Below are 12,899 nucleotides of genomic sequence, written 5' to 3' on the forward strand. Positions count from 1 at the left end.
CCATAGCCAGGAATGATTCGTCCCTCATTGGTACTCGTTCGGCTGCACTTATCTGCATCATTCACATGGCATGTGCAACTTAGTACCTTGTACAGAAGTTCTTTACAGTTCTGTTATTTCTCTCCTACTAGTCTCCTAAAAGGCAGAGGCTGTATTTACAACTCTATGCTTATAGCATGGGCACAGTGTTTAATAAATATGAGTCCATGTTTTAGAATTTTAAAAAATATTTGAGAATACTCTGGTTCATCTTACCCAGTAAGTTCTTTAACCTCCTAGAGAATTCTAAATCTATTATAGCCAGCCCTAGAAGTTGGAGCAGGAAGCAGGATTTTGATGCCTTTCCAGAAAGAATGGGGAAGGCCTGAATGGAATAATCCATGTGCTCTAAGTGATTACAAACAAAACTATTTCATCCTTGACTTTAGTAAATATATGTATGGCATAGCTCTTCACAAATCTGACTAAATTATAATTAAAGACTAAGTCTACAAAAATCAGAGGTAATATTTATTTATTTATTTATTTATTTATTTATTTATTTATTTATTTAAAGTAGGTGCCACACCCAGCATGGAGCCCAATGCAGGGTTTGAACTCATGATCCTGAGATCAAGATGTGAGCTGAGATCAAGAGTCAGACGTTTAACTGACTGAGACCCCCCAGGTACCCCTCAGGGGTAACTTTTTAAATACAAGTGACAATACTGTTATTTAAAAAGAGTTTTACCTGTCCTTTATAATCAGAAATGGATGTAGCTATAAGTAGTTATTCTGGATGTTAAAATTATGAATGACTTGTTTTCTTCTTTGTGTTTCTCTATATTACTTGTGTAAAAAATCTTTTCAGAGGGGCGCCTGGGTGGCACAGTGGTTAAGCGTCTGCCTTCGGCTCAGGGCATGATCCCGGCGTTGTGGGATCGAGCCCCACATCAGGCTCTTCTGCTGGGAGCCTGCTTCTTCCTCTCCCACTCCCCCTGCTTGTGTTCCCTCTCTCACTGGCTGTCTCTGTCTCTGTCGAATAAATAAATAAAATCTTTAAAAAAAAAAATCTTTTCAGAAAGCACATGTACTTCAGAAAATATTAAAAAAACGTTTTATCAAAGCTAACCAAGAAAATATTTCTGACAATGTAAAAAATGAATTATCTTAAATTCAACAAATTAAAGATGAATTTGTGAGAAAACATTTTTATGTCCTATTATTACTTAAAAAAACCCAAGTTTATTATTTCACATATATATTTCAACATTTGTGCATAACTTTGTTTTTGAGTATACAAATTTTTAAATTTAAACATTTTAGATTTAAATATGAAATACACATGTTTAAATTGGAGACTTTTATCTTTATTTTTTTTTCAACTTACAAAAATAATACAGACTCATTGTAAAAAATTCCAACATTACAGAAATATAGAAATGCAGACAGTGAATGTCCACCATAATCTACTAGCCCTCCCTGAGGTAACCAATATTAACAACAGTTTGGTATTTATAGCCTCACTTTTTTTCTATGCATATACTGACATACAGGTTTTAACAAAAATATAAATAATCATTAACATAAAAAACAGTTATACAGTTTGCTTTTTTGTCACTTAATATATCTTGTATACCCTTTCACATCAGTAAATATAGATTGACCTCATTCTTTTCAGCAAGTACAAGGTATTTCATTTTATGGATTTAACCCAATTGCCTATGGATGGCTACCTGGACTACTCCCAAGATTTCACTATTGTGAATAACACCAAAAAAAAAAAAAATTCAGTTATATACACTTTTGTGTGGTGTGGATATTTGCATAGACTAGATCCCAGAATTATAACTTCTAGATCAAAAGATATGCTTCTTCTATTTGATATCACCAAATTGTCCAAATTAGAAACTTAAAACAATGGGTTATAAAATTAACACGTGTTCACTCTGCCTTTAAATGCTTAGTCTGAAAGGAAGCTCTAGGACTAATTCATTTCCCAAATTATTTCTCAACACAAATGATTTGACTCCCAAAGAAGAAAAGTTATCTCTAAAGAAGCTAACGCTGTTAAAAAGCCTGTGTATCACCCCAGGGATTTCTAATCAGACACAGTATATTAGGACTCGCCCCCCACACCTGGTTCACTGGTTTGACTTTTTGAGTTCCCAAAAATCATACTCATGGCCCTGAAACAATAAAGTACACAGTAGTCAGTATAAAAAAAAAATATTTGCTAAGCCTTCCTCTTGATCTGTACTGTTGATACAAGTTACAATATTGGCAAGAAAAAGGTACTGAAGATAGATCACAATAAAAAGCTACACAGGGAGGACGATTAAATGTTGGAACAGAAGAGGCTGAGCCTACAAAAAAGGATTTCTCACAAATGGAAACTTGAAAGAGTAAAATCTCGCCAGCAAATGAGAAAAAAAATTCCTGAATATTTTAGAAATCTATGGACCCTGATAACATTAGCAACCCCTTAACAGCTATAAACTTATTTAGACCTTACAGTGTGCTTTCATATTCATTAGATCTCCTTTAATCCTCACAACAGCCCAAGGAGAAAGCCCTCAGTATTCTAATTTTACAGATGAGAGAGAAGCCAGCTCCCCACCCCACCCCCACACGCACATGCACACGCACACACAGGCCTGACTATTCAATGTACAGCCCTAGGAAATGCAGGATGGGCTTCACTTGGGAGCTTGGTTGAACTGCAGAGTTCCAGGGGAGACCTGAATCTGAATCTGCATTTTCATAAGACTACTCACTGCCTCTTGCCCCTACCACTATTCTGCCTGTATATTCACTCTTAGAAACCCTGTTCACAGGCGCCTGAGTGGCTCAGTCAGTTAAGCGTCTGCTTTCGGCTCAGGTCATGATCCCGGGATCCTGGGATCCAGTCCCGCACTGGGCTCCCTGCTCAGTAGGGAGCCTGCTTCTCCCTCTCCTCCCCGCTTGTGCTCTCTGTCACTGTCTCTCTCTCTCTCTCAAATAAATAAAAGAAAGAAAGAAAGAAAAAGAAAGAAAGAAAGAAAGAAAGAAAGAAAGAAAGAAAGAAAGAAAGAAAGAAACAAACCCTGTTCACTAGCCAGTTCTGGGTTTTGCTGGGGCCGGGGGAGGAGGGGGGTGCCTCACAAGAGAGATCAAAGCAACCTGGGGAAAGAAGGACATCATAAGGAGAAAGGACATGTTTAGTCTGCAACAGGTTACTATGTCCTATGAAAACAATCATGGACACGAGCACCTTCCCAAATAGAAGCTGACCAATGAGCATCAGGGTAAGTAACGGAGGGAGGCCTACAGACTGCCTGTGGCATGTTTAGTTCTGACAAGCAGCTGCTTGCTTTTCTCCAACACAGCAGTTGAGAGGTGGCAAGGGTCAGAGTTTCTGAGCATGCTCGGAGCTCCTCCCCCATGATCACAAACTGCCTGTGGGCTGCCCTCCACCTAATCCACCTGGCTTGGGGCGTCCTCTCCTCAGACTAACCAGGGCAGCTGCAGGAAAGCATGTATTAAGATCCCATGCTTCTGCACCCATAATGTTATCATCATCACCTATTTGGCGAAAGAAATCAAAATAATACAAATCTGAGGTCAGGGGAGGCAAGACACTTGCTCAAGGAACTTAGCAACCTTGGAGCCTGCTCAACCAAACAGAGTCAGGTGGGCAAATGACCTTGTTTTTGCTCTTTTTCATGGTCACTGAACTCCAACTGTCATCATCCAGATCGGCTCTGGCACAGGGCATGTTAGGCCCAGTTTTTTTCCACAGAAAACAGGCATTTTAACTCAGCAACTCTCCACAGCTTCAAAGACAAGGTCAGTTGTGAGTAGAGACAGGTACAACACTAACAAAGAGGTGGAGTACAGAGATAAACAAGGAGAGGTGTGGGGTTGGGTAGAACCAGCAAGCAGTCAGGAGAGTGAGCTACACGGTCAAATGCCAACTGAGAGCAAACAGGTTCAAGGCCCAAGAATCCCATACACCAAAACAAGCAAAGCATCTGTTGGTCTCCACTTCACTCTGCCACCTCACTCCAACCCCAGAGAGAAGCAGCAACTACTTGCGGCTTATGGTCATCTGACACCACAGAACTGCACCCTGTCAACCTGACATTCATGGACCCACAGAACCACAAGTTGTACTGTTCCTAATGGTACCACAGGGCCAGAAGTGGGAATCTGGACATGGGGGTGGGAAGAAAAGCAAGGACGTAGAGGGATAGGAGGGTTACCAAATGATGGCTCTAAAACAGTCTGAGAAAAGGCATCAAATCAACTTTGATGGGGCAAGTTGGGTGAAAAGTTTATTTTTCAAGAACCTGTGCTTTTCCAAGTTGAACACAGGCTGCAACTCTTGGCTACAGCAATACTAGGCATAAACTTCTGTGCTCAGTGTCACACTGTGCACCAGAAGACTCTCTGGCCGGAGTGAAGAATCAAGATTAAGTGTGGGCTCTGGAGTTAAGATGGCCAGTAAGTTAAGAGAGTCTGAATCCCAGCTCCACCATCTGCTGGCTAGGTAACCACCAGCTACTTACCTGACCTCTTAGCATCAGTTTCCTCATCTACATAATGGGGACAGTAACAGTATTGATAAAAGAGTAGTGTGAAATGTGAATGATATAATATATGCAGAACGCTTAACACAGGACACAGCAAAAGCCAATAAATAAATGTTCGTCATTATTAGCACTACAAATATTATTACTTCTAGTATGGTTTTAGGAGAGTAACATAAGGGCAGGAAGCACTGACAGCAAAAGCTGGAAAACGTGGTTCCAGTAAGCACACTGCCTAAAAATGCTGAATGGCACAAATACATAATGGATGGGGGAAAAAAGAAACTTGAAAAGTAAAAGAACAAATAGTCAAGATCAAGTCCTTGGGGATTTAAATTAAAAAAATAAAATAAAATAAAACCGTATTAATTACCTAACACAAAAAGCTCATCTCCATCCTCACCCACTGTGATGACACTGTTAGCATCACATCCTTCAGAAAATACCAATACTTTGGCAGTGTTCTATTTTTTGACTTCGGGTGGTGATTATATGAGGGACCGTGTTGTAATTACATACAATATTATATTATTATATTTCATAAGCTTTTCTGTGTCTATTTCATAATTTTTTTAAAGTTAGTGTTTTTTTTTGTTTTTTTGTTTTTTTGTTTTTTTTTTTAAAGATTTTATTTATTTACTTGACAGAGATAGAGACAGCCAGTGAGAGAGGGAACACAAGCAGGGAGAGTGGGAGAGAAAGAAGCAGGCTCACAGCACAGGAGCCCGATGTGGGGCTCGATCCCGTAACGCCGGGATCACGCCCTGAGCCGAAAGCAGACGCCCAACCGCGGTGCCACCCAGGCGCCCCGAAAGTTAGTGTTTTTAAGTGCCAGCACCTTTAACGAGGTCAGCTGAGTGTATGGGGAAATGACCAGAGGCACCACTAAAAGGAATACAGATCTCAAAGCCTGATGAGAGGTATGACGGGAAGTTGGAAATTGCAGTGCGCTCAGCATGAATGAGAAGCAATGTTCAAGTCCAGAAGAACCTAAGAAACTCCCTTCTCAGGATTCCTCCAAAAGAGAATCTGCCACACTGAAAACAAAACAAAAAAAAATCAGCCATGTGGTTTCACTAAGTGCTCCAAGATCTTCAAGTAAATTTAAATCTCAGCTATGAAAGAAGGGGCAGGAAGAGGGAAAGATCTTTAGCTTCATTCCAGTTTTAGGAAGAGAGATTAGGTATATAAACTTAGAAATCTAGTCTAAAAAAAAAAAGACGATTTTATAGACCACAGAAGCAACAAAAAGCATTATAAACATTCTCTGTGATAAAATGAGAAGGGGTGGAATTTACTCCCTAGAAGTCTAAGAGGAGATACCCATCCTGTGATGTGAACTCATTCTTCTGTAAGTGCCCTTCAAAACCAGAGGAAAATGTTGTAGCCAATTGAGAAGCACTGGAGACTTGCTGATATAACTGCTGGGAGGGAGGAAACCAAGATGTGGAAAATGTGAACACTCAAATATACCAAGCCTAAAGATCCACACTGCCCAATTTGTCTGTCATAGTCACTTCATTTCTTGCCCTCCCCTACCCTTTCTTTTCATTTTAAGAGGTAACAGATACAATTTAAGGTAAAACCCACAATGTAGATCTCATTCAGCAAACATCCAAGCAGGTGGGCAGCTCTCATTGCACACCTCCACTAAGAAGGAAGCTGACAGAAAACCTGGCCTTGTCCTGCATGAAACAATGGAGCCCAGAGGAGAGGCTTAGCTTGTAGCAGTGGGAATGTGAGGTATACTACAACAAGTCCTAATGAAAACACTTAGCTTTTTTTCTAACCAATACTGCAGTCTGCCCATGAAGTAAAACCAACAGATACTCTGAGAACAACAGTGCAACAGACCACGTTCCCAGAGAAGCTTAGTTTGAATAAACATAGTTCCAAATTTCAAGCCCTGGACTGTTTTCCAGACAAAGGGGCAGTAATAACAGCCACAAGCCCAACTTTAGATTAGGAGGTTGACGGAGAGGTTACAGAAGTCAGGCTAAAGGCTCACTTCTACCAATGTTTTTTCATTAGTCAAGAGATGAAAAACACACAAGTGACAAATGGATGAGGGAAGAGCGAAGGCAGAGAAATACCAATGGCCCCAAAGACATTCAAAATCTGGGCAGGAAATAAGACAGTGACTCAAACTGACCCAACAGGGGAAACTTGCCTTAAATTACAAGCTGAGGGAGGGAAAAGAAACTTGGAAAGCAGCAGTGCTGTTAGACTCTGAAATGAGTGAGACCAAGTAGATGAGGGAAGGCTTTGCAAGATAACTTAGAGCCTGAAGAGGCTGGGCTATTTTAGACAGCAAAGGAGGCGTTGGGCCAGAGAGGAATCCTCTCTCTCCAGTGAGAATCACTTTGAAGGCTGAGGGCAGCTGCAGGCAGCGGAAGGAGAAATGAAGCAGAGATCAAAGGAACAAAACCAGGAGAATACCTCACACTTTTCATTGTACACCACCTGTTCTGAGGATCTCAAGACACTTCTCAAGCCTTACTTGAGGAATATATCAGAGACAGAAAACTCAAGAAGAAGTTGCTCAAGGTCATTCACAAAGGCAGGTGAGGGCAAGGCCTCTGCCCACAGGAGCCCTCTACCCTTGGCCATCTACTTCTAGGTGGGGAGCCCAGACTGTGTATTAAACACTAAAAACTCTTGGCTCCTATGAGTGCCAAGGGAAGTGGGTAGTGGAATGGTGACATAAAAAACTGGCCAGGACTCAGAGATATTATCATAAAGTTTCCTACTCCTGCCCAGAGGAAATTCCTGCTGATCTGTCTTAGTAAGGCAATTATCAGTTCCTCATATCTGACCCTACAACAGGGCAGTTTTCTCAGATCTATCTCTGACATAACAGTTTATAGAGAAATCAGTCTAAAAGACAGTGGAGATAAGAACTACCCAAGGAGAAGAGTATACTTACTGGGCTAGATTTCTATACTCTCAAGAAGCCTCAATGATGGGGCACCTGGGTGGCTTAGTCAGGTAGGCATCTGACTCTCGATTTCGGCTCAGGTCATGATCTCAGGGTCATGGGATTGAGCCGCACATCGGGCTGCACGCTCAGTGAAGAGTCTCCTTGAGATTCTCTCTCTCCCTCTCCCTCTGCCCCCCCACATTCATCCTCTCTCTCCCTCTCTCTAATAAATAAATAAATCTCTAAATAAAGTAAAATAATTTTTTTAAAAAAGAAGCCTCAATGAGGACTTGGGTAGGAAGCCAACAGATTTCAGGGTCCTAGCACTTAAGCCATAGGTTTGTAACCCAGCAGCAGGCTTCTGGTGGAACCCAATGTATACACTCCTCTGTGAGAAGCCTGCTTCTCCCTCTCCCCCTGCCTGTGTGCTCTCCCTCTCTCTTTCTCTCTGTCAAATAAATAAAAAATAAAATCTTTAGAAAACAACTACCAAACTCTATCCCCAGAGGGATGCCTGGGTGGCTCGGCCGGTTAAGCATCTGCCTTTGGCTCAGGTCATGATCCCAGCGTCCTGGAATCGAGTCCCACATCGGGCTCCTTGCTCAGCGAGGAGCCTGCTTCTCCCTCTGCCTGCCATTCCCCCGCCTGTGCTCTCTCTCTGACAAATAAATAAAATCTTAAAAAATAATAATCATAATAAAAACTCTCCCCCCAGAGCTTCTGATTCCATATAGCTAGGATGGGGCCTAGGATTGTGTATTTTTAAAAAGCTGCAAAAGTATTCTATCTCACTGCTGTCCTGACCCCTCCCCCAAATCAAGAGCCATCAAGCTTAAGCCAATGATCCATACATAAATGCTTTGGAAATGAATATGTTTTCCCACTAGCAAATAGGCAGATCAAAGAGTCTCAGTACCAATACCTGGACTCAAACACTGAGCAAAAGCTGACATTAGATTATTGCAAGTTTTTTCTCTTCAATGAAAATCCCCTACACGAACTCTTCTTAGAGCCACATAGGAAAAGGCTCAAAGCACCACCACACAACCAGACATGAGAAATTTTTGGGAAAAAATGAGAGAGACAAAAAGAGAGAGAATGCATTAGACCTGTATCCATAAAAACTGAGAACTAGAAGAAAGCTACAAGTCATCTTACCCATTGCTTCCAGAGGAATAATACATAACCCAGATTGGACAAACGGCTATTAAGGAGGAGGAGAATTTCAAAACCATTTACTTTTTCAAAATCTAACAACTCTCCAGCACAGGAATCCTTTTGTATCCCTAACTTACATCGTGCCTGCTCGGCTTCATTCCATTTCTGTCCTTTGTTAAAACAGAAAAATGACCCAGCTCCCTCCACATAAAAATCTTCCAGAAACTTTAAGAAAAGAGGGGGAGGGCTAGCTACCCAGAGCACACACATGCTTAAGGAAAACACAGCCTCAGCTGAAAGCCAGAACTGACAATTGTACAGAATTTAAAGTTGAAGGGTGTTTACAACTGATAACTTTGAGTTACACTTCATCAAGACTCAGCAGATCTGGCAATAAAACCTCAAATTACTCTTTTCAAATTCTATCTCACTGCAGAGACTTCCCTCCCTCAGATAAAGTTTAATACAAATCTTAGCTCTTAATTACCCATTTCTCAATCAAGACTCTCAATCCCCATTTCTACTTGGCCCTCATTCCAGTTTTTAACAATATTTCAACCATATTTTTAACTAAGTCTCTCCTGAGTTAAAAAGTCTTTAATGAGCATTACTTTCTGCATATATGCACTTCCCCTTCTCGCTTGTGCCCTTCACACTTAACGAGGCTGGCTACATCTCTACTTCTTTTTCAACATTTTATTATTCCTAATTTCAATTTTTCTTTAAAGACATCACAAAACTCCTCCTGATGGTCTCCTATTCCTCTGGAGTTCCAAGTTTATCCCCACTATATCTGACATCATTAAAGTGTTTTCATTCACGGGGTGCCTGGGTGGCTCAGCTGTTAAGCGTCTGCCTTTGGCTCAGGTCATGATCCCAGGGTCCTGGGATCGAGCCCCACATCGGGCTCAGTGCTCAGCAGGAAGCCTGCTTCTCCCTCTCACACTCCCCTTGCTTGTGTTCCCTCTCTCACTGTTTCTGTCAAATAAATAAATAAAATCTTTAAAAAAAAAAAGTGTTTTCATTCGTTTATTCACTTATGATTTACTCACACCTTACACTATACTAAACAGTGTGATGTAAAAGAAATAAAGAACATGACCCCTGGCCTTAGGAAATGAAGACATACATAAAAGAACAATGAGAGATTGGTTCCAAGGTAGTGGGGCTACTCAGAGAAGTCCTTGTGGCTCCAGTAAATACAGAACTGGGTATAAAAGTAAGTGGAGAATTTGGAGAAAAGGCTACATTAGACAGGAGGAACAGTGTGACTCAAAGCAGCAGGCCGTCTGAGGTCAGGCCGTCTGAGCTACACAAAGGCCCTCTGTCACTTCCTTCTTTGCCTCGCCCCCCCCATCCTCAAAGGCATATGTCTTTTGGTCTTCAAATTTTATTTCAGAGTTACCCGCGAATCACAAGCTTCTGATTGTTACCATGATGACCCACAGCCACCACATACTAGAGCAGCTCACAAAGCTTTATACATCAGGTCCTACGTGGATTACTACAGGGCAGGCTTTTAGAGTCATCTAAAGTTGAGACTTCAACAAAGAGTGTAGGGTCCCAGGCACACAAGGCCAGCAACTACTTTTGGGTGCTAAAGATAGATACCAGCACTCTTATTCTGTCAGACTACTCAAGGGTCATTCAACTTCAGCTAAGTATTTCCTTCATTCACAGCTCCAGGACAAACAAAGCCATTTAAAGCAGTCTGAAACACTGAATTCCTATTTGAAACAGGGATGTTTAATGATGATACCATAGGGATGCTCTTTTTCACTGTTTTCCTAGAGAGCCTCTCCTCTTCTCTTGCCTCAGGACTCAGAGTTCAAGCATCCCTACCTCTGTGAAGTCTTTCCTAATTCCCCTAAGCTGACTTAGGTTCCCTCCCCTGTGCTGCCCTTAAGACCTTTAGGCCTACTTCCGGGACAGCACTTAACATACCAAGTTGTAATTATTTGTTTATGTATCTGACTAGCCACAAGCTCTTTAATGGCAAGGATGTTTTAGTCATCACTGATTCCATACATAACAGGCACACAACAAATATTTGTTAAGTCCATTAATGATGAGTGATATGGGAAGTTTTAAAGAATGGCGACTGTACCTTCTGGATTCCAGACCAAAATTATAGTAAGTATTAACACTGAAGAATAAACTCCCATTACATATTTCTACTACCTATAACATTTTTGGTCAGAAAAAGAAGCCAAAACATATGAGAATATTGCTCTAATGGTGGTGGGCACTGCCAAGTTACCAGCCCAGAATAAGAGAGCTTGCCGTACCAAGAATGGTCCAACAGTAAATGAGTGAAGAGAGTCAAATCTAAGACAGTTTCTAAGTTCCAGGCTCAGTTTCCTACCTCTGGAGAATATGAACAATGAACTCCTATTAGAGTCCTTGGAAAGGTCACCAACTCCACTGCCATGGAACCTTGTGGCTAATTTCAATTAGCCTGCTGAAATATACAGGAAGGCTGTTCTCCTTCTGACCACATCCAAGTAAGTTCTGTTAAAGGACAGAGATCTGAACTAAGTCTCCCCAGAATCCTTCCATGTTTCACATAAGCACCCTAAACTATTTCTCATTGGCTCTACTCATCCTCTGAAGAGATACAGGCAAGGCAATAAAATGCTGCTGTCCCCAGTGCCTCTCCCTGTAGCAATCCTGTACCGCACAAGGCTACTGTGTTTATAGGCTGCTAATATGATACAAGAGTCTAATCTGATTCTGTGGGAACAAACCCCTAGACTCCTTCAGGGCTTAAATAAATGTGGTCTACTTTTGTATTCCCAAAGTTGTGGGGGCTCAATGAAGTTGAAGAAAGCATAAAGACCAATACCCAGACAAGTGAGGGGATGGAAAGGGACTGGCCTCTGAGGAACTTCTGCAGCAGGGTGGGATATAGTGCTTGGCACAGAGTGAGTAAGACAGTGAGGACTGTTTTCCTGGCAGATACCTGGCTCTTTGCATGTTATCATTCCTAAGCAGCCAAGAGGCTCCAGTTAAATTTAGGCTTCTTGTAGAGACAAATTTGTTTTGACCCCAGGCAAAAGCATTTAGCAAGCCAATTCCTCAAACCAGTTGTTCTTTCTGCTACTACTGTCTTGCATAACCTCAGCTGTGACACTAACACCTGCAGCTACATTAGTCACAACTTAGCCCCTCATAGGGTATGTGGTCCCACTACCTCATCCAAAATGGGAAACTGAGTCATCAGTTATGAACTGGCTTCCCCAAGCACAGTCTTAGTTTGTAGTGAAGCCACAACTGAATCCAGGTCGCCTTCCTCCTATTCCTTTTCATGGAGAAATCTCGGCATGCCCACTCCTGCTGCTCTTTTTCCTTTAACCTAAAATTAAATCATTGCTTCCTCGAGGGGCATACATGGGCACACTTGACCCTTTATAGCCAACAGGAGCTTCTGGTTCTTCTCTTTACCAAGAAAGAGGAAAGTGAAAGACGAACACGGAACAGAAGAGGGGAAGGGTGGAAAGGGGTGCCTCCCAATACTAGGACTCACCTTGGAGCTGAGGTCCTCTCGCCGGCTTCCTGCCTTACTCCTGCGTAATTTGATGGATGGAGATCGCAGCAGGTTCTTGATCCGGCTGGTAATGGTTGACCCTTCCACAGCCATCATGATGAGAAGCCCCCGGGGACAGTCCTGGCCCAGTCTTGGAACTTGTCTCAAAAGCGGCACTGCCTTCCCACTCCACAGGTCCTTCCAGTATGCCCTCCCACTGACCTGAGATGGCACAGGCCACCTTACCTTCTGCCTGGCCGTGTTTGCAGCTCTTATCTCTAGGCATTACCCTCTCCCTTCTCCTCTCATACCTGCCTTCAAGCCCTGCGTGGTTTCTTATGTCTGAAGGACAAACCCATGAAAAAGAGGGGGAAAAAAGCCTGAGCTGCAAAGAAATACCAGGCCCACGCCTGCCAGAGGCGTTCAGCCAGAGGGATGGGATTGGCCCTGGTAGGGCTTGTGGTTGGTCTGGTCCCCGTTAATTTCCAACTGTTCCCATGGCAACTGCAGTGTCTAAAGAAGGAGGCCACCGAGGAGTCCCGCCAGGGGCTTGGACACCTGAGCTGGCGGCCGCAGGGACACTCGGCGCGGCGGGACTCGCTGTGGCCCGGCAACCCGTTCTGCCACGGGAGCCTCCCTCCCCCACCCCCGACCCTCGGTAGCTCGCTCTCGGCCCTCCGTAGGGGCCCTGGACCCTTCTCTTTCACCTCCCTCAGCAGTCCCAGCAACTCGCCAGCGCCCCCGC

General features: G+C 42.8%; 1 protein-coding gene across 4 annotated transcripts in view; it reads right to left on the reverse strand.

Annotated features, from left to right (window-relative positions):
• MAPKBP1 (mitogen-activated protein kinase binding protein 1) overlaps positions 1-12,899 on the reverse strand; it is a 49,854-nt gene that overhangs the window by 36,659 nt on the left and 296 nt on the right. Inside the window, exon 1 of one of the 4 annotated variants that reach the window (XM_019802043.2) lies at positions 12,155-12,898. In XM_019802043.2, the coding sequence (XP_019657602.1) occupies positions 12,155-12,271 (117 nt within the window). In that variant the 5' untranslated portion in view covers positions 12,272-12,898. Of the gene's footprint in view, positions 1-12,154; position 12,899 lie in introns of those variants that run through there. The other 3 variants (XM_011227805.3, XM_011227803.3, XM_011227796.3) reach the window with 3 other exon arrangements.

This window comes from Ailuropoda melanoleuca, chromosome 5 (genome assembly GCF_002007445.2).
Source record: "Ailuropoda melanoleuca isolate Jingjing chromosome 5, ASM200744v2, whole genome shotgun sequence".
Classification (NCBI taxonomy): Eukaryota; Metazoa; Chordata; class Mammalia; order Carnivora; family Ursidae; genus Ailuropoda; species Ailuropoda melanoleuca.